This window comes from Callionymus lyra, chromosome 5, assembly GCF_982586985.1.
Source record: "Callionymus lyra chromosome 5, fCalLyr1.hap1.1, whole genome shotgun sequence".
Classification (NCBI taxonomy): Eukaryota; Metazoa; Chordata; class Actinopteri; order Syngnathiformes; family Callionymidae; genus Callionymus; species Callionymus lyra.
Window position 1 is genome coordinate 35,573,129 of NC_141822.1, and position 23,464 is coordinate 35,596,592.

At 39.0% G+C, this 23,464-nt stretch overlaps 1 protein-coding gene across 1 annotated transcript in view; it reads right to left on the reverse strand.

Annotated features, from left to right (window-relative positions):
- ntng2b (netrin g2b) overlaps positions 1-23,464 on the reverse strand; it is a 67,256-nt gene that overhangs the window by 25,837 nt on the left and 17,955 nt on the right. Inside the window, exon 4 of the mRNA XM_087792401.1 lies at positions 403-575. Coding sequence (XP_087648527.1) covers positions 403-575 — 173 coding nt within the window. The remainder of the gene's footprint in view (positions 1-402; positions 576-23,464) is intronic.

The following is a 23,464-nucleotide window of genomic DNA, read 5'->3' on the forward strand; positions in this document are numbered from 1 at the left end:
CGACTCACAGCTAACCTTCTTTGTTCTTGTTACCAGGTTAAGTTTAACTCATTCATTAAGGAATTTATGTTTAAATTTAATAATAAAAAAGTAGTCAGTCAATAGTCTCCTACAGGCAGGTTAAATCCAAACTGTATATTTCGACTGCGTGTGTCTCCTTGAGCTTAAGTGGGTTTCCTCCCACAGTCAGGTAAAATATTTATGGGTGAATTGATTAACTCTTAACTGTCCACAGTTGTAATTCTGTTCCGGTGCTACTTGGCTTTGTCCTGCCCTGTTTGAGATGGTTTAGCTAGAATCATCAAAGTGGGCGAGATCGTAATTATGTTCTATAGAAACATATCGTCCCAGTTAGACTACACAGACTTTTTTCTTAAAAGCATCGTTAAAAGGGGTACATACAGGTGTTGGGTGTTCCGTTGGGTGTCGGTAGATACGAGCCGGCTTTCCACGATTTGGCTTTGAAGCCCTTCCTGCATTGCTGGCAGTCCTGGCCCGTGGTGTTGTGTTCACACTGGCACTGGAGGTTCCCGTCCAGTAACAGGCACTGGGAGGCATGAAGGTTACACTTGCACCTTCAGGAAGAAGAGAGGATTTATGAGTAGTGTGACAGATGATGACAGATTATAAATGCTTTTACTGATAATTTTCGAGTTTTTCAAATGTTAATGACTCTTTCTAATGTCATAAACATTTGAAACTACAACAAAAAAACTTGTTCTCCTATGGCTTTTGTTGTAGCACTTTTTGTTTTCACTGAGATGGGTCTATTGTTATTGTTTGTGTAGGGTCCTTCAATATCGCTACTAGATTTAAAGAAGCATCATGTTGCTGCAAGGCAACATCCTTACATAAGGAGCCCGATTCTTCATTTTTATTTTGAGGCTGTAGAAGTTCTATGACGTAATATACAATAAATCTTCTATCTATCTAAAAACATGTTAAAAAGTGGTTTAAGTTGTACCTAAATTGAACAAAAGTCATGTTATCTTCTACAGCTGATTAGACATTGGAACAATTCTGGGAGGAATGGTGGCGAGGGTCATAGCTGAAGATACTATGATAGTGGATGGGATTGATTGAGAGAAGAATATCAGAAATGAGATCATCAGAGGGATTGCTGAAGTTTGCGGACTTAAACTCCTAAAATGCACTTGTCCAAGCGCCCAAGTGTGAGCGCTGCCTGCGCCCGCTCCTCAACTTGGGCACATGGCCGGGCTCAGGTGGTCTCATCTAGAGGCTGAAGTAGGCTGAAAGGAAATTATGGCTTTGAGGACACTTGGCAGCACCGACTTTAAATTACTGCCTTTTCCAGATGAGCGGCTAGATTCCAATCCAGTTTGTTCCACTGGAGTGAACAGCCATCCGTCTGCATCAAATATTCAAAGAATGGGCCTGTATTTAGGCGGGATGAAGATTTCAATCTTCCAGCCGCACACTAATCTGTGCTTCCTCATCAGTTTGTCTTGTCAGCCAGCGGCGCAGCATTAAGTGTAGTTTACATGCAGGATAATGACAAATGAAAGTTCTCAGAGGGAGAAAAATATTAGTCAGTCACGTCGTATTGTGTTCCATATCTGGGTCCTATAAATTACCCATGTCTCTGTGATCAGCTCAAGGAGCTGACAGGACACGCCAGAGAGAATCCATCTAGAGACAAGGCCTTGTCTCCAGCATGCTTCCTGAAGGACAAGAGCTGTCCACTTAGTATGGACGGAAATTGAACGTCTCCTTTTCATGGTGAAAATAGTTTATGTGCTGGAAACGAGACAGGTGCTTGCGTCTCTTGTGCGACTGTGATGCATTTGTGTGAGAGAGCATCAGAGAGGCTCTGTGACTGACTGACGGCTGCAGACGCATCACTGCTTTTTATCTCCACAATCTTTGGTGATGAATCTCATCTGTCACATCTTCAAAGTGGAGACACTATGAACGCCGGATATGGATGGTGTAATTTAAAGACAACATTAACCCTTAACTGCATATACCGTATGCTCCGACACATGCACAATAACATTTCCGTAAGTCTTCTAATAATTGACCAGTACTTTATCAATATAGAGGTTATTTAGCTTGAAAGAAAACAGATATTTGAACATTCAAACAGCAACACATTCGCCAGGGAATGCCTCAGATTCCTTAGTAAGGTAAGACGATAGGACGTACATATACACACAGTTGCATTTAAGAAGACTTGTGGTAGCACGCACATTAGCTTCAATCATGGGTCACAGGCCAAACCAATCTTATGTTTACCAAACTTACATGAAAGTTACAAAAGCACTCACTAATGGAACATTTCTTAACCATTCTACAGAAAATCTAAAGTCTCACTTAGGTCAGGTGAGCTTCCCTCCTGATAACCTACAAATCCAACTTTTTTCATACCACCCAGAATGCTTCAATCCTTCCACAAGTATAATGTGATGCTCTAACTTTTCAAACTCCACGTCACTCCAGCTTTTTTTATGCATGACAGTCAGAAGTGGGATTTGTCCTCATCCCTCGCTTCAGTCCCTCCACACAGGAATAATACATGTGCACAATCATATGTTAATGTGCAAGATGTCTGCCTTCGCTGCAAAGTCATCAATGTGGGAGTAGCAGCGCTGAGCTGAGTTAAGACGGGACAGCTGGATCCATCACAGATCTGTCTGTTTACTCAGAGAGTGAGGGAGATAAAATGAGGGTGAGACAAAAAAGGGCAAGTGAAAGCAACTATTAGAACAAAGGATGTTTGAAAAAACACACACCAGGCTATTTTAATTGGTCGGTGTGTTCTTATTTATAGAGCAGAACTGCTTACAACTCACGTCAGAATCTTACAAACTTGAAGTTGAAACTTTTAAATGGATGATGACAGCGTGGAGGAATATATTAGTGGAGCACCCAGGCCAATTCAGGCCCGTAAACCACATGTGGCCCTCCACATGACTTCATTTCAGATGTTTTCTTGATGATTTATTTAATCATTGTTTAATTTTATTTTGTGTATTCATTTAATGGTAAGAACAAACAACAACATCATTTCATAGAAAATTATTAAAAAAAAACAATTTCCAAACACTTTAACCTGTCCCTTTAATTTACTATTAAATTATAAAAAATAAAAGGTACACAAATATCTACTAAACATTTAACATGTATTGATGTAAAAGTTACGTTTTTATTTTGTGTAAGATAGATCTCTCCCCCACTTCATATCCAAACTCACTGTATCGCATATCCCACTGTGATTTTTCTTCATTTTTACTGTTATTGCCCTAATTTATTGTGTTGATTTAATGCTAGGCCTTTTAATTATTTTATTTTATTGTATGTGATTGAATTGTTTTCTTAAAGGGTTTGTAAAGTGTCTTTGATAGATTTGAAAGACGCCTAATTGAAATAATCTGTATTATCATTATTATTATTATTGTTAGATACAATTTTTTTTTAAATATTTAAAGTTTATTTTAAATGTAAATTAATTGTATTTACATAAAAAGAAAACCACATTTGGCCTTTAATTATTTATTGGCCCCTCCTATGAGTACCAGTATGAGTTGTGATGCACAAAAAGTGTAGCCCTAACTTTCACAGGTAATAACAGTCGTTACATCCTAGGTTGTAAAGTAATCTTTTCAACAATAAACCAAATAATCTAACTGATGGATTACCTTCACTTCATTGTGGAACCATTAGTTCATTTATTGCAGGCTTAATATAATCATACAGTTCATCTCATCTGCGCCCTCATCTCTCATGTTCACAGCTAGCTAAATGGTTCACTCCATATGTGGCGTGATTACTACAACAAAACTAATGTTCAGTGTGTTTCAATTGTAAATCCAGAGTGTTCAAATGTGATAAACACTTTGACAAATGTGTACATTCAGTCAGCACATTATCATGTAAATGACTTTCAATCTTTTCCTGGCAATTCAGGAACTTTGCTTCATATTTTCAAGATCAAGAGAGGATTTATTTAAATTAAATAACTGACCAAATAGAGGAAATAAAGACATGTTTTGAATCACACGCTATGCTTGATTGATCAGTATGAATGAAGTGTTGCAGATGTCAAGGCAGCCATGCTGTCATCAGAAAGACAGAGAGTTTATATTGAGCCAGTTTGACCTTTAAAAATGTATACTAGGATATAGTTTGAGCCGAACAGCCTTTGCTGACTTTACTTTCTGATGTATTCATAGTGAAGCGCAGTCTTGTTTAATAATTATCTGATACTTGTGTTTGTATGTTTTCTATCTAAATAATGAATACTGCCGTGAAATTGTCCTGAAAAGTTTGATTTTATAATAGATAAAAAAACGCCTGAAGGCGTCTGAAGGCTGCACCTGGACATATTTGTGGTGAGAAATGACTTGAAAGTGTCTTTTAAGAATCTCACCCGCAATTTAATAAAAAGATTCAAAGTATCTTAATGTTGCTTTATCCGTGAGTGTTTCAAATGCAATGACTTTTGTGAAACTCTTTTTTCATGTTGTAAGACAATGTTGATGGACTAACATTCTTCTGATGACTCGTAATCACTGCTTTACTCCTCCTGCACTGCTGCTTGGCTGCTTTCATCCTTCTCTGTCCACTGTTCTTGCTGTCTGTCTCTGTGAAGTTATGTTCTGCCTTTAATGATACCAGGGCTGCATTTCTTTAGACAGCAGACACATGGCAATTAGAGGAGTAAATAAGAAGAAAGATAAACAAACATCAAGGGGGAGTCATGTGGTGGCAAAGCCAGCGAAAGCAGCTGGATGTTGCAGTTAATGGGGCTTTATCTGTCCCTTTACTTTAGTCAACGCCTATCCCTCTATTCTCCTGCGAGAACATCGCACAAATTCCCTCACTCTCTCGTTTTCCGTATGCCTTCCCCTCCTCCTTTGTAAAAAAAAAAGTATTTTTGTACTGCTTCTATTCTTCGCCCCCACACCACGCGCTGAAACAGGCTTAACATGTGGGAAAATTTGAGAAGAAGAAACCAGGCTGGGGCGAAACATGTCATGGAGAATAAAGGGTTAACTGAATGTTTGACTAAGCAGCTGCGTGACCAGAACCTCACAACAGTCCTGCCAGAATCCTGCCAGAAGTGGAGGGAGCACACACAGGTAGACCAAGTAGGGTAGAAATACGAGATAACATCCGTTGTTATTGTGAAACTGAAAACTTCCAAGAAAACTAGTAATTTCTTAGGATGTGGCAGCAGTATTGGGACGACCCACATTGTATCACGTATAAAAGTATTGTAAGGTCATTGTTCTTTTGAAGTCTTGGAGATATTCTGTATGAATTTGCTGTGTGCTGTGACTTTCTCAATAAACCCAGACATCCCGGTGACCCTGTGACTCCTCATCTTTCCGAGTCGACACCCTCCTGCACAACAAACGTCTATTCAACAGTCAACAGGGCAGCCATGTCAAAGTCTTTGCTCCGGATACAGAGGTAGGAGCAGGAGGAGGAGCCATAGGAGGGTCCACATTGACGTGCTGTAACCTGCGATGACAGACAGCATTGATGCGCTTCTGACCCAGCATGAGATCTCCCTCTGCTCCGTGTTCGATCAGCTGTCACAGAGACTGTACGCTTGAAACAACTGCTTCCCTCGATACCTAACACACACACACACACACACACGGCCTGCACGACTTGCCGAAGGGTAAGCGGAGGGAGAATGGTCAATGAGTGTCAACGTTATTGTCAGAGGTTCAACGGTCAGCCGACTGATGGAAGTTCACGTGGCTGCAGATGATTGCTGTCAGCCTGCCTATTTACGAGATCAAACATAGGAACTAAACGGTTGATAAATTATGCAAGATGGCTTTGAATTCTAAAGCAACACAACAATTTTTGCCTGTCTTGAAACTTTAAAGAGTTCTTCATGATATGAGAAGCTGAACATGACATGTGACATGAACATAGTTTCTAGAGATGTGGAGGCTCCTTGCCAAGACCAGTTTTAGTAACTCCATGTTGACATCTAAACAATCTGAGTTCAATTTTGTTCAAAGTTATCTACACAAAGATGGTCAACTGCAGTGACGAAGATCCACTGAATTTTTTTTGCCATTCTATTGCTTCATTCATCAGCAAGTCTTCAGAATTATTTGAATTTGAATGTGATTGGCAGAATCTCTGACATTTTTAACCCTTGTGATGTCTCATCGTCTTCCAGTATTACATATGCCGTGGAGACAACACAAGGGATACCACAAACACATTTGTTGTTGGGCATTCGGGTCACCTTGACCCAGAGATAACACAAAAGTTAATTTTTTAACCACTTCTCTGTCTCAAATTGTGAAGTGATTGGAAAGTCAGAATCTGATGTAGAAGATCAGACTATTGACCAAAAAGGAGCGTCAGAGATAAAGGTTTTTTAAGGTGTATCTGAGCAACGGTTCATGTTGAGAAGTTTGTAGACAAAGCTAAGGCGCACAGATGTTTGGACATGTGTTGAGGTGACTTTGTGAGGGAGAGGAGGATGACCCATGAGGCTCAAGGTCATTTAGGGGACAGCCATGAGGATGATCTAGATAAGTGAGGGTTGAGGACTTTCTGTAACAGCCGAGAATGTTGATCACAGCCAGCGCTGACTTTAAACCGTCTCAAGTGTAATTCAATAGATCGTTGAAGAGAGGCACTGATGACAAAACTCAATAACACACTAAGACATGTTGATAAATTGAACGATGCTAGCTCCCCAGCATGTCATAGCGCTACTTGGATGGAGGCAACCAGGCGAGGACAAGGGACTCGCGTGAAGCTGCGATCATTGATCAGCAGCACGCCTTATTGGCCTCTGCTGAGGTCTTTATCACCGGGTTGCATCCCACTTCCACCACTCGCCTCGTAAATTCGCTGCCACTAATTGGACATGACTGTGTTTATGTTCGTGCTTCATAAATTTCTGTCTCTGAAGGAAGAGGATCGATTTTCCTCCAGGGCCGCCAGCCTACTCAGACGTTTCCAGGCCTACCAGAAACGGTTAATATCCGCTCACTTCCCGGTCTATCACCTATGCTAGCTGCTTACTGACTAGTTTAACTGAACCTCCCCTCATGACATCATGACATAGAAAACTGGAGCAGATGATGTAGAAGTAGAATTAAAGTAGGACTGTTCTCTCCTAATTTTACACAGGACAAAACTTATATTCTATTTAGCACATGATTTTAGCATTTTTTTTTAATTGCTTTTTAATTCATTATTTATTCATTGTTTAACTAAATAAGTGTTTTGAATGTTTTATTAAATTTCTTAGATTATTTCACATTAATACAATAACATAAGATAAGCAAGAGAAGTCAATCCAGTATAGGCAAGTGAGTCTCCATTTGATACACCACAGGGAGTCATCAATCATCTTCCAAAGGTTTACCTTTTATGAAGGAATAGATTCTCTCCATAAAAATGGATATTTAGGTTATGCTTTTGAAACAGTGTATTTTGAAGGGGATGGAATTGGACACTAAAACTGTGATTGTAATTTTAAGAGAATAAACTTGATTTACTTTATTAACACCATAGGGGCCAAATCATAGCAGCATCAGCCCATGCTAAATATGAAGAATTTTGTATACTTAATAAAAATTATTTATTTCCTTGAAATGGGTCACAGTTTATAATTATGGGGAGTTGGTTGTTACCATGAAAACAGTTCTTCTAGTTTAAAGAACCTGAAACATTTGGGGAAAACTGATTTTTTAACATACTCTATTGTCTGTCTATTCTATGTTCCGTCTGGTTTATTTTGCAGGTATTGTGTGTGTTAGCCAGGCAGTTCAGGTGTGGAGAATAAATTATTCTTATACATCTTATTTCTAAATACATTTTAAATGTGTTTTCCAAATATTTTCAATGGGGAAAATTAAAAGAAACCTGGAATACTTCCTCATGGTCTGATTGTTATTGGATTAGTTAATTTTCCTATCCCTTATTGGTGAAATCATGTCACATGTCATTCTTATGATGTTCATTACTCACCAAATGAAGTTTAAAACTGTATATGCAGGTATCGTCATACCATAAAGAAGATTCCATGTGCAGAAAGAAGCTGAGGATGGACAAGGAAACATATGTGAAGAAAACTCTTCACAAAATAAAAGGCTCTAACCACCTTTTTTAACAATGTTGAATTGTAAAACACATATAATGTTCTGGTAAAAACCCTTTGGTAGTGGCTAAAGGGTGGCTTTGGTAGTGTGCAGTACAGGAGCACCTCAGGGGACAGTACTGGCCCCTCTCCTCTTCACCATCTACACTTCAGACTTCTGCTACAACTCAGAGCTGAGTCTCGTCCAGAAGTATGCTGACGACACTGCCATTGTTGGATGCATCAGGGACAACAGCAAAGACGAGTATAGGAGTCTGATAAGTGACTTTGTGGACTGGAGTGAGAGGAACCACTTGCAGCTGAACACCTCAAAGACCAAGGAGCTGGTCTTGGACTTCGGGAGGTCCAGGACAAAGCCAAGTCCAGTGTCCATCAGAGGCGAGGAGGTGGAGATAGTGGACAACTATAGGTACCTCGGTGTGTGGATGGACAGTAAACTGGACTGGTCCTGCAACACAGACCATGTATATAAGAAGGTTCAGAGTAGACTGTACTTTCTGAGGAGGCTTCGATCATTTAACATCTGCAAGAAGCTCCTCTGCATGTTCTACCAGTCTGTGGTGGCCAGTGTCATGTGCTATGCTGTGGTGTGTTGGGGTGGAAATGTGTCCAAGAGGAGTGTCAACAGGTTGGACAGGTTGATCAGGAGGGCTGGCTCTGTGGTTGGAATGAAGCTGGACTCACTGGTGACAGTTGCTGAGAGGAGATCATTGAACAAACTACTGTCCATCATGGATGATGACAGTCATCCTCTCAGCACTGTCATCAGTGAGCAGAGAAGCAGAATGAGTGCACGAATGCTCCTACCCAGGTGCAAAACAAATAGACTCAGGGACTCATTCATCCCTCGGGCTATTAAATTGTACAATTCTGAGTTCGGGGAAAGGAGTCGAGTGAGAGTATCTGGATGTTCTGTTCTATGTTAGTCTTTGTCTTTGTTATTTTTCTTTGACCTATGTTCTTTGTCTTTATCTTTATACTTAGATTGTGTCATCTTGTTCTTCCTCTTTATGTTCTTCTTCTTATTTTATTTTTTATGTATTATTTTTTATTGTTTATGAAAAATTGCTGGCTATTGGTAAAAAACAATTTCCTGAAGGAGACCTCCTGAGGGATCAATAAAGTTTTACCTTACCTTACCTTACCTTAAAGAACTTAACTTTAGTGAGTCGACAGATGTTTGATTTTGCAGTGATTAATGTTCACGTGTTGAAGTCTTCCACTTCATTATTGTGAATTAAAGGCATCAAAAGAGAGGGGGACACGTGTCCGTGTGCGAGTGGGGCTGGAGCGTTTGAGTAAATAATTGAGATGGTCCGCGGTAAGTGGAGAATGCGTTCGTGACTTGCTGATGCTCAGACTTGAGAACAGCTTTCTGATTGGTCCGCTCTGGCCATGTCAGGAGCGTCTAGCAGAATCAGGCCTACTCTGATCGACCTGCTCCTGCATGCGGCGAGCGACTAAATAATGGAGACCCAGATCACCCTGTTCCCCACCCAGAACCTTGCAGGACTTCTAAAAGTGAAGTAAAATAGCAATTCAGGTGTGAGTTATGTTGCAGCTGCTTTCAATGTACTTAACACTGAGTTTTCAAATCCAGCCTTTTTAAAACTTGCCTCTTTTGTTTCATCGGGGGATACTTTGTAATAATTCAACTGCCTCATAGTGAGATGAGTGTGCAGGAGATGAAAAATGCAGCTCTTTATTTAATTTAACAACAGCGGCAATATAAAATATATATATACAGTATTTAAAAAGATTTACAAATGTATAACACAATCACTATCCATACTGCAGAAAAGAGCCATACGAATAATCCATTATTCCACTTATAGAGATCACACAAATTCACTATTCCTAAAATCTAAAACCTTAAAATTCATCGACCTGGTTCACTACAAAACAGCACAAACCATGTACTAAGCAACCAACAATCTACTGCCTGAAAACATTCAAAAAAATTTTTTTTAACAGACGTTAAAAAGTTTTTGTGCTTCTGTTTGTGGAGTGAGGTTGTGGAACAGACTGGATGAGGAGCTAAATCAATGTCCTAGCATGACCCAGTTTAAAAAGCGTTACGAACTCATGGTTTTCACAAAGTACAAGGAAGATGAACAATCTGTGTTTTTTGATTTATGTATTATTTGTTTATTCTATTTTATTTAAATGTTGTTAATATATATCATGTAAATATGTGAAAAAAATCATAACAGTTTGCTGTTATTAATTGCATTATGGAGAAGGTGTAAGTTTAAATAAGCTTCAGCCTACTCAACCTACTCAACCTATCCATCCATCCATCCATCCATCCATCCATCCATCCATCCATCCATCCATCCATCCATCCATCCATCCATCCATCCATCCATCCATCCATCCATCCATCCATCCATCCATCCATCCATCCATCCATCCATCCATCCATCCATCCATCCATCCATCCATCCATCCATCCATCCCTCCCTCCCTCCGTCCCTCCCTCCCTTCCTCCGTCCATCCATCCATCCATCCATCCATCCATCCATCCATCCATCCATCCATCCATCCATCCATCCATCCATCCATCCATCCATCCATCCATCCATCCATCCATCCATCCATCCCTCCCTCCCTCCCTCCCTCCCTCCATCCATCCATCCATCTATCTATCTATCTATCTATCTATACACTGCAGCAAAATAGAATGTTCTGCACTTGAAGTTTACCTGCTGAATGTCCAGACAGTTTAAGACTTTGACAGCTTGACGGCTCGCCAAATATCTATTCCCTTAAAGTCTCATAAAAGTCTTTCATCCAGCTGTCAGGGTGAGGAACGCCTTAAAAAAAGGAGATTATGAAGCAAGTTTTATTATCTTGAGAAAATCAGCTTGTTTCACTTCTCCAGCTCATACGTTGAAATCATCCATTGTAACAGTCTGAGCAAAGATCCCGGAGCATTTGTATTAAATCATCCATCCACAAGATGTTCTTTTAAGGTCCACCTGTCAGAGGTTGTAAATTCTAAAATATATGTTTAAATATTGTTTTATTGTAATATATATTGAAATCTTATTAATCTGTAACTAGAGAATAATTCCGACATCAGTTTAGCATCTCACACACATATTGTTATTTATACCCAATATTATTTTTTGACAAACTTTTTTCATTACTTTAAAAAAAAATATGCTGATCAGTGGCTTTAGCAACACAAAAGAAAAACTAGCTATTGACCCGAAAGTGACAAAACTTCAGATCAGTGGATTCATAGTGTGAACCGAGGAAAGTTAAAATGTGACAATGTCTTTCAAATTGTTTTGTTATGTTGCTAGCAGACACTTGATTTCATGACCTTCTTGGCAGAGGTCATAAAACTGAAGAGGTGATGAAGTAAAACTATAGCTAACATATCAGACATGGACTAGGACTGAATATGACAGGAATTGCAGCCTCAGCACTTGTCTCTGCGATAATAAACCACCACAATAGCATATGCTTCACATTATCACCCGTGAATAGCCAACCTTTTAAAAGTCACTGACCACTGCAGTGGGTGACCCTTATTAATCCCGACATATTTTACCAGCGTTTGGCGCTTGGCAGGTGGCGACTCAAGACGCGTGCCAGTGTTGTAATATTCATGCTGCATGATGTAGAAGCAAAGGAGCTCACAGAGGCTCGTCGCTGCACCCCGAGAAGGCTGTTGAACTGGTCACTCTCTCTGAACATGTTTTACACTTGCAGTTACACTCTTGGCTAGGAATTAGCCAAGAGTTGCATAAATATACATATGCGATTAAAGTACAGGGAAACCAGCGAAGAAATTAAAAGTGATGAGAAGACAGAATCTCATGGACTACATGGAGTTTGTTCGGAAGAACTTCCAGGAATGTCAACCCCCACTGAGTCATTAGACCCTTTTAGCTGATATCTGGATCTATATCAGACTGAGGAACCTTCAGAGTAATCTTCTTCAAATGCTGGCCTTTTATTTGAAAACTTTAAAGAGAAACTTGAGATAATATATGAATGCATATTATTGTAAATTACAGCACATCTGCAAACCTTTAACTATACATTTCTGCTCATCTTAATCTCATAAACTCATGGGTAAAAAACAAAAATGTACTAAACAAAGATGCAGATTGTATTTGAGATAACGAAATACATTTTTCACATTTGCTAAATATGTTATTAACTAAGATCTCCCTATGATTATAAACAAGTTTTGTCTTAAGAAGCATTCCCTTGCTGACACGCTTTCAAACTATTCCACCATGACTTCACTCTCTTCTTCATCCTTTATATTAATTTAAAAAGCCTAACTTAACCTCTACAGCATGAACCATTTTTTAATGATTGATTTTGGGGAAATTAAGCTTTACGTTATTCTTTCTACTGATATTACAGTATCACTATCTTGATTACCACTCGTTTTTAAATTAATACTGCATGCTTTGTTCAAGAGAAGTCTTCGGTTGAAGGTTGTGTTGTGGTGCTGGTCGTGTCTCTAAATGTGACAGTAGTGCAGAAAAGCAAAGATGTATGACAGGAGATCAATGTAACCAATAAGTGTCCATCAGTCAACCGTTTCTCCACATGGTTTTTGTCTACAATTAAACACATAAACTTTCTGTTAGTGCTACTGTTACTGGATGTTTTTATCAATGCATCAGCATGGAAACTAGAACAATTCAAACCCACAACGTACTAGTATACAGGCGTTGTTGCTTAGGGTGGGCGTACAGAGTTTGAACATTATTACATTCTATTCTATTACACATTTCAAGTTGTGTGACAACACAAACACACTCGCTCATTTAAATGTCAGACTTAAAATTCTTAGTGCAGGAAAGATTCTGTATGTAGGTACTGTATGTGCTGTCTGTACAGATAAATGTATATGTAACGTATATAACTATTATTCCCAAACACGGCCTAACTTGAAATCTCTCTGTAAGCTGTGTTGTGTGAGCGAGTTATTCCAGTGGGATGGTGGTGGCGCGGACGCTCGACAGGGGAAGTCGGAGCTGTAGACCGGGGTTAATATAATTATCCGACTAAAACCTTGAGACTGAGAGAACATCATTAGTCATAGCAGTAGGAGAGAAAGCCGGGCCGCGGGGCAGCCGAGGAGAGCAGACGAGCCGGGGACGGAGCAGCAGAGGTGAGGCTTGGAAAAACACTCCCCTGCAGTTAGCAATAAATGAGAACTAACTCGAGGGGCTCCTTTGAATGAACTGATCAAAAGTAGAAATGGTAATGCTTTTTCTGTTTTTATTGTTTTATGAGAGATAAATAAATAACATTTTAGTCAAACAGTAAAGTGAATGGCCTCTAATATGAACCAGATCTTATCAAAGACCAACAGAAGACATTTCAGTTATAACTGGACATTTTTTATTTAATTTTTACTGAATTTACGAATGCTGTATTATAAAATATTATTACATTGAGCTCACCAAGTAATGTTGCAAGAAATTTCACTGTGTGACTGTTCAAATTGAATAAAGTACTAATTTAAGGTGCATGAAAATTAGGGCTGCAACTAAAGCAGGGGTGGCCAACTAATTTTTACCGGGGGCAGCATTGCCAACCCGAGCACTGCTGGAGGGCCACATCGACAATATTTCAATTAAATATATTTTTATTTGTATTTTTATTATTATATTATAATAAAATATAATATATTATTGTTGATATACCGTTGGATAAATAATAATAATTTAATTTAACTTAACCTAATTTAAGCAGATTAATTTTGATGGTTTTATTTAAACTCTTAGTCCTTAAATATTTAAATTAGGTAAAGTTGAATTGAAATTAGAAAACAAAAACAATCATTGAATCACTGCCATTTATTTTTAACTTGTTCACACTTTGTTGTTTTTACTTGTTTGTGGAACAAAATAACAAAAAAATTAATAAGTTTATAGAAATACTGTAATACAAAAAACAATAACTTGTTATGTTTTCCACCTCATTTAACCTCTTCAGTGCGAATACTCCAGTCTGTTCTGGGCTCAAACAAGGGCATTGAAATCTGGCTGAATGTTCGAGGTGGCTCTGTGAAGAACAGCTGAGAGGTGATCATCAGTGATGGAGGATCTGTGTTCAGATTTGTTGAGCTTCATCACTGAGAATGTCTGTTCACGTATATAGGTGGATCCAAAGAGGACTAGAATTCTCTGAGCATGTCCCCACAGGTGAGGAAAGGTCTCCTCTTTGAGGGAGTAGTAAAAGTCCAGCAGCGAGACTGACCTGAACTGCTCTGGAGAGTGACACGTTCTCAAATGCGCTTTTTTTTTCAAGGGGCATATCAGCGCAACAGAGTCTAAAATGCACTCTTTAACAAACTCAACGTCAGAAAACGACTTACTTTTTTTGGCGATTTTGTGAAAAATTATAAAACTTGTACTGACGGCTGCATCTCTGGGGGTGTGAAGTTTGGTAAAAAGTTGTTTTTTCAGTTTTCCCATCAACGCATCAGCCTCCCGTGTACGATCCTCATCAGACAGAATCCGGCATTTACCACCGTGCTTGGTCGTGTAGTGGCGACTCAAATTATAATCTTTGTACACAGCGACCTGTTTGCCACAAACTAAGCACACAGCGTTACCTTTTAGTTCTGTAAAGAAATACTTGGCAGTCCATGTCTGGTTTAAAAATTGGCATTCGCTATCCACTTTTCTTTTTTTAGCGTGAGCTGACATTGCGGGGGATAACCAGGCATCACTTCACCTTCACGTGTTTCTCCATTTCGACGTACTGCTGATTGGCCGTTACCCGTGACGTAGCTCAATGGGTAACCAATCAGATGGTGCTGTGGGTGGGACAATGCTGGAAATGGTAATGACTGAAGGCGCAGGCAGAGAGGCACGGCTTATCAAAATAAATACAGAACCGTTTTATTTCACACTCGACATAGTTATATTTAAAATGTATTTTAAAATTTTTGATTGCGGGCCGGACAGGAGCCGGATGTGGCCCGCGGGCCGTAAAATGCCCAGGTCTAAACTATGGGAGTATATCAGTGCCATCAGAATATTGAATGGTTGAATTTAATCATTCAAATATCTAAAGGTTCAATTTTCTATATTTTAATTCCAATTATTCAATTTTTTTCAATTCATAGCCTTTTAAATTCAATTTAAACAAAATAGAAGCCTTTTAAATTCAGTATAGCAGTGCGACCAGACAAAACCAAACAAGTACCGAGCTACTTGATCATACTTGCATGCATAAACGATCAGGTGACAAATTCAAAGCACTGTCAGGTTAGATATTTTTATGATAAAGTATAAACCTTGTTTTAACGTCTGGATCAATCAGCAGATTCTGATGTCAAAGGATTTAAGCAGGAACTATGTTTTACTCTGACGGTGACATCCTGCTCTACAATATTGAAAATCCGCCCACTTCTTCTAAATGAATCCCAATGATTTTACTCTTCGTGATCAGAAAAGAAATCCAATGAAAACATCAATTTAGACTGTATTAACAGTTTATAATCGTTCATTTTAAACATTTCTGACAAGGATCACACTGTTGTAAATGAGGGCAGACCAGCTCCAGTGTAAATGTTTATATTTTACATACGGCCAATAACACAAATACTTTATCAACAGAGACGATCTTCTTTGAAACATCTTGAGTGGAAGTTTAACAAAAATAAAACTGCAAATCACCTTCGAACTTGTCAAAAAGTTCAAACCTTTTCATAATCTTTTAATTCCTAATACATATGGACGTTGACATGTAAAACTACGCGTGCACACTCTCATAGAACATGAGGAACCTGCGACTTTTAAAGAAAGTCCCTTTTTTCACGATAAAGCGTTGTAAAGAGAGCCTGTTTCGAACCCGCGATTCCAAAAGCAAAAGTGACGACACATTAGCTCACTGAGTTAAACATACGTTGTGGGCTGGGCTTCAATAAACGGTCTTATAGAACAGGCTGTGACCGTCAGACTAAAACATAGTTCCTGCTTCAGAATCCACTTATTGATCGTGAGATGTAGTTCGAGACGTTTAAACTCCAGACGTTAAAACAAAGTTGATACTTTGTCATGAAAATATCTAAATGGTAGTATGGTAGTGCTTCGATGTCGTTACCTGATCATTTATGCATGCAAGTATGATCAAGTAACTCGTATGGTGGCACTGTTATGCAGAATTTAAAAGGCTTTAAATTGTCTTTGATGTTTAATGTAAAAGCCTTCCAATTTTTAAATATTGAATATAAAGGCTACGGGTTAAAACATATTGAATAATTAAAATTAAAATATAACAAATTCAACCTTTCAATATGTTAATGATTAAATGTATCCCTTCAATATTCTGATGGCACTGATATACCTCCATAAATATTTTACATGAGGCTACTTTAATTATGTGAAAATGATAATACACAGAACAAAGATTGATGAAAAAAGTTAACCTAAAAAATGCACCTTTATTCAACTTTGCTGCCAATAAGCTTCTTCATACCATACTTTTTAAGGAAGGTTTGTTATATGTATAAAAATAATATAATAATATAATAATAAAATAAACATTAGCAACACGTCTGCTTCTTTTGCAGAAAGGGCTTTGTTAGGATTTAACCCCGAAATGTCTGGTTCTTATGGATATTATGTGTTCTGGTAAACAAGATCTAATCTCCAGGGGTCAAGGTGACCAAAACGCTGAAAACAAATGTGTTTGTGGTGTCCCTTTTTTGCCTCTGAGTCAAGGTGAACAACCACGGTCCTCTGGGTCAATGTGACCCTGAGATAACACCAGGGTTAAGCATATTTTCTTTATTTTTTTAATGTATTAATAAAAACGTTTTGTACAGACACATACTGATGAGTACAATAGAGGTCCAAGATCAATTTAAGATTTTGGTTGCTCTTTAATAAAGCTTGCGTTTGTGCACCTCAAGAGTGACACTAGTGAGCACTATTGTCTTCTTGTCGTGACCCTGGATTTATGATACATGACATAAATATTTTTTAACTATCATAAAATCAATAAAAAAACTGTTGTGATGCACCAAAAATTCTTCATACAATGATTGCTGCACCAATGAAACTGAATGAAGATTACATTTTTTACTAACTTTTCACCGTGCATTTACTTGCGAGCAAGACCTGGAGGTACTGAACTACATATCGGCTACAATTTGTTGCTTTCTTGAGTTTGTATCCTAATTTTACTGTCATAAAACACCAGGCGTCTTGGTTGGTAAGGCTGTTTTCAATATGTTACTATCTGGCCATTATTCAATATTACTGTGAGTTTTTGACATAGATTTAATCCAAAAGAGCCGGAACCCACTTAAACATTAAATTATTTACATACAAAATCACAAACTATCACTGCTGGATTTTAATTATTTATTAGTTCTGTCAAACAAAGGTCACTGTTCAGGTGTTGTAGCTGCTGTGGTAGGATTTGAATTTTTTTTTAACTACTCTCTCTCCATCTCAGTCATTGTTAGCAGAATTTTAGCATAATAATGCAACTCACTTCTTTACATTATTTCTTTCTCATCGCCAGTTGTTCAGAAGTAACTATTCTGACCTTAACTCTTATTAATGTATTGATTACTTCTTAATCAATAAATTTGATCTATCTAGCTATCTCTTGTGCAGGTGAATGAAGTCTGTTTTTGGTTGGACCCCTATTGTGAAGAGCACCATTTCTCCTTCTGCAGATGATCTTAGAAGTTTATAGATTTGATAAAGCTTTGCAGAGCTAGGGAAATTTGGGATATTAATGTCAAATCCTTTAAACAGTGTCATATTTTTAGAGCTAAGTTCAATAGTAAAAATGTTGAGTTTATAGAGCAGAGAATGCCATCTAGTGAGTTCTAGAATAAGGATAAGCTTCAAGAAGCTTCATCAACCCATCAATACTCTGCAGTGATGGTAAAGGGAGGTTTGAATGGATGTTTGGCTTTGATGGGTCAATGATTAAGAGAGAAGCAAAACTTATTTCCCCATCCATCCTGCTAAACCACAATCAGAGCAATCATGAAGTTTCTAAAGTTCGACAGCTGCATCGTTTTGTCAACTCAACGACAATAATCTGAACACTGACGAAGATAAACTACGTCGTCCATTAAAAACTTATCAAACTTTACGCCTGCCGCTCTCAACATGCTCACCTTCGTGCCTGCTTTCAACTCCCATCACCACCAGCACCAGCAACTCCTTTCCATTTCCTCAGAATTTAATCAATGAGTTGTTTATCTCATCTACATGCTCCATATGACAGTAGTTAAGATGCCGGTGTGTCTTTGAACACACCACGCCTGTAATAATGCTATGCTAATTAATGTAGCTGACTGAGAACAAACCATCTTTCCAAGGGCACCCTCCCTCCTCCTCATGTTCTCCCACTTACGATTCCCAGCATGCCTTTCAGCTTTAAAGCGTGCGTGCAGTATCAAGAGAATCCCCCTTTTGCCAGATTCCGGGTAAAGCACAGAGCAAGAGCAAGTGGAGCATTCTTCATTATATTCCTGAATTTGCAAAGATATTTATGGGATATGGAAGTAGGCGAAGAGAGGAAGGTGGAAAGATCAGTTGGCAAAAGCGCTGACTTAAACTTTCGTCCCATCGGAGGTGGAATAAACTGATTATCAAATCAGTTACATCCATCCTGACATAAATCTTCCTCATGAGAGGAACAATGACACGTTCCTCATTGCGGTCGCTCAGCTGTCTGCAGGCCTTTCCTTCTCAGAGCAGTGCTCATGAATGATTTAAAAAGTTATCTGTTTGGCAGCGGCTGACTCTGAAGGAGGAGAACTCCGGTGGGTGGAGTTGTAGAGGGTTGGAGAATCCACCAGTTTTTCTGACTTAATCGAGCACACATTCACGTGCTGGCACCGCTTTGTTCCTCATGTCACACTTCAAGCATGGACTTCATCTTTCATTCATGAGTGGGAAAAGGGCAACATCCACACAGGAAAGGTTTTTCCACATGAAGAAGAAATAACCTGGTTGACTAGAGGGTTTGAACTGGGAGAGGATGAGGGTTTAACACGGCTGAATAATATGTACAGAACATCACACCATTCATCGAGTGAAGCACGGGTGTGACCACAACATCACTACCATTACAGCACTACAGTTGCTTTTTGAAGCAGGAAGTACATTCTAGAGCATCTGTGCAAGAGACACCCTGATACCTGGCAACAACACCTTCTAATTTTTCCAAGGTATAAAAGTGCTCATCTCTGACTTGTCCATGGAGAGAGTCTGAAAGTCTCAGCACATTAGCTGTGTCAGCGGGGGGGGCCTGGATGCCGGTGACAGAAACACACACACACAAACAGGCGTGTAACAACATGACCATGTAGAGAGTCTGAATGTCATTAGCATTCAGCTGGTCTGCTTTCTGGCAGCTGTGTTCTTCACCCATTTACACCGCACTAGTGTAATTAGTTGTTGGTAATACACACCAAGCCCGGAGGCATGACTGGGCAAAGATTAAGAGGACAACTGATGGTGGTGTTGAGCTGAGTTGTGTTTTGAAAAAAAATACATTATGAAGCTTTTGGTTTTTTGTTCAGGACATTGGTTATTTAACTTCCAATGGGGCCACATTTGAGAATCTAAATACCTTGGGAGGAACAGTTGGTACAAAAAAGTGTGTTAATGTACTTAGATAATACAAAATGACCCAATATCCCTGACTGTCCTCTACAGAGAAGGTTGGTTAAGGGTGGGTGTTTTTAGTATTCGAACGAAGGAATACAGACTGGCACATTATTGGATAATATATAAAAAAGTAATTCAAAAACATGTAAAATGCATGGTTTAGTGGTGAAAAAAGGAACTAATGGTGGAAGAGTTGGGCCAGCCTGGAATCAAAATTAGTCCTGATGATCATGAGAGGGCGTACAAAGTGAGACCTTTTGCCAACCAATTCTTCATGTAAGAAGCGGCACAGGTCCATGACTCAAAATGGGTATAGCCATTACACTGTGTGCCACCCTGTCACACAAGCCCACGCGACATCTAAAGCCAGCATGGCAGACCTTCAAGGCTGATATCTGAGGCCGCAGAGGGAACTGCACCACAAAGATCTGAGGGTGATGGAGTGGGAGTACTGGTTAGGAAGAAGCCACAGAGAAGGCAATCCAACCAACAGTTTTTTTTTAAGAAATCGCGTTGTGAACAAAAAATACTGTTTACAATCATTTTTTTCATAAGGCCAACAACTTATGGTGACCTGCTGTGTTGTATGAGCCCATAACCTGAGAAGTCTGTTACTTGAAGCTTACTAATTCTGGCACATAAGTCTGTAATCGTCTGCGTTGTGTGAAGCACTTATAAAAAGACAGATTTCCAAATTTAAACTCCTTTTGTAAAGTATAAGGTGGCGGGAAGGAGGGCAGAAGACCCCAATTCAAATTCAATTTAAACTAAATGAATAACTATTACATTTACTACATGTTAAAAAAGGATTATTATTTGCAGAATCTTTAGCTAGTTTCTAAGGCCAATAATCTGCCCCAATTAACTATCTTCTCTCCTCCTATTCTATTTCCTCCTGTTTGTTTTTACTTACATATGATTTTTTTTTGAGTATTTCCGCTAGCATTGTTAAAAAATAAGGTAGAATAAGGATTAAAGGTGTTTTTTAGTGATTTGAAAGTAAGAAAGGTTTTGAGCAAGGTTTTTTTAGGATCAATCTTGTCTTCGGCTTTTAAAACAAATTTGCCTCATATTCAGCAAGACCAATTTTGAGTTCTTGATTTCTGAAGTCCCCAGAGAATCTGCTGTCAACAGACCCAATAACACAAACATAAATGGCCCAGATTTTTCAACAACTCGACTCACACCGGGCTTGCTTTGACAGTACTAGCTACGAGAACAGCTTGATTATTTTCACAATATGTTTAGACACACTTCATCTCATACAAAGTTGTCTCTCACGGTCAAATGCAGCAGGACTTCTTCTCGTCCTGTCATGGTCATGGTAAAATTCAAGTGTCCGACGAAGGGAGAAAAGGTTGCAGACTTCCTCCTTTGTCTCTTTCTCTCTAGGCTCTAATCCACTTAGTTGGCTCTTCCTGAGCTTCCAGTCTTTCCTTTATTCCATTACAGCGACCCAGCGTACGACCTGCTGCTTATTTCATTAGAAAGTCCCGATCCCTGACCCGCGTCTAATCCATAACTCAGGCAGCCTGTCCGTGGGTCCATTCACCATCTCCGAGTGGCGGGTGACTGATGGGACGAGGAGCTAAGGGTCCGATGAATAAGAGAGAATCTCCGCTCGTGAGCGAGGCCTTGTGGTGAATACGATTTTGTTGATGTAAATGATGATGGAGTCCAGGTTTACGGCTCTATCTCCGATGAGATGAGACCCACAAAGGTCCATCAGCAATATGGAAATGGTCACATCTAAAAATCATTATCTAAAACTATCTATCCCCTCAACCCCAGAAGAGCGCTAAAACGTTCCTAGAGGAATCTAAATAATGAATGAAAAGATGAAGGTGATAAAAGAGTTAAACAAAAATATATGAAACAAAAAGGATGCATTAAACAATGCATGAAACAAATGATATATTTATTGTCTCATGCATTCTTTTTGTTTCATAACAATAATGCATATATACTGTATATATGGATATATACTTTATATATATATATATATATATATATATATATAATAATAATAACAATAATAATAATAATAATAATCTCTATTTATATACAAATATATACAGTGCTGTTTAATGCAGGTGTGATTAAAGAGGTTTTAACTAAGAATGCTTTCAAAAACAGAACATATTTGATGTGACCACCCTTTGCCTTCAAAACAGCAGCAATTCTTCTAGGTACACTTACACATCTTCTGTAAATGTAGGGTTTCTCAAATCCCTCCGTCTCTTCATGTAATCCCAGACAGACTCCATGATGTTGAGATCAGGGCTCTGTGGGGTCCATACCATCACTTCCAGGACTACTACTTCTTTATACTGAAATTATTTCTTAATGACATTGGCTGTATGCTTGGGGTCGTTGTCCTGCTGCATAATACATTTTGGGCCAATCATACGCCTCCCTGATGGTATTGCATGATGGTTAAGTATCTGCCTGTATTTCTCAGCATTGAGGAAACCATTAATTCTGACCAAATCTCCGACTCCATTTGCAGAAATTCAGTCCCAAACTTTCAAGGAACCTCCACCATGTTTCACGGTTGCCTGTAGACACTCATTATTGTACCGCTCTCCAGCCTTTCGGCGAACAAAGCCTTCTGCTACAGCCAAATATTTGATTCATCAGTCCAGAGCACCTGCTGCCATTTTTCTGCACCCCAGTTCCTATGCTTTCGTGCTTAGTTGAGTCGCTTGGCCTTGTTTCCATGTCAGAGGAATGGGTTTTTGGCTGCAACTCTACTATGAAGACCACTTATGGCCAGACTTCTCCAGACAGTAGATGGGTGTACCTGGGTCCCACTGGTGTCTGCCAGTTCTGAGGTGATGGCACGGCTGGACATCTTCAGATTTCGAAGGGAAATAAGCTTGATGTGTCTTTCATCTGCTGCACTTAGTTTCCTTGGCCGACCACTGTGTCTACGTTCCTCAACGTGGCCCATTTCTTCTTCTTCAAAAGAGCTTGAACAGCACATCTTGAAACCCGAGTCTCCTTTGAAATGTTTGTCCAGGAGAAACCTTGCTGATGCAGCAGAACTATCTTGTGTCTTGTTGCTGTGCTCAGTCTTGCCATGTTGTCTGACCTGTGACATGAAACTGTCTTCCACAACCTCAGCTTGGCAGCAGAGTTTGGCTGTTCCTCACCCAGTTTTAAGCTCCTACACAGCTGTATATTTTTCACTTAATGACTGTGTTTCAACCTACTTGTGAAATTGATGACCATTAGAAACTGTTTGGTAAAATTGGTTGATCATATACTTCACTATAATCCTACAAAACAAGTGACTTGTACCTATAAGAAATATAGGGACAAATAGAAAAAGTAAAATCAATTCTTGACATAATAATAATAATAATAACTGACATAAGTATGAGATGTCAGTCCTGTAGGATTTTTATTAAGAGAATAATAATAATATTTAATAATAATAATAATAATAATTTAAATAAGTTGTTGTTGTTGAAATATAAGCAAAACAATCTTCTTTTTAAGCATGATATGTCTTTACTTCTTGTTCATTCACTTGAATGACTGACCATTCTCCTGACCTTCATGGGTGACCTTGAAAGTCTGCTAGAACAATTACTTAAGCTGAATCTCACAATATTCCATGACCCTTTTCCAAATTGTCTTCACCCCGCTCCTACCCTCTCCTTAGCTCCTGTGATCCCTTGCTTGCACGGCTCTCCCCTAATTGTCCTCTCACAACTCA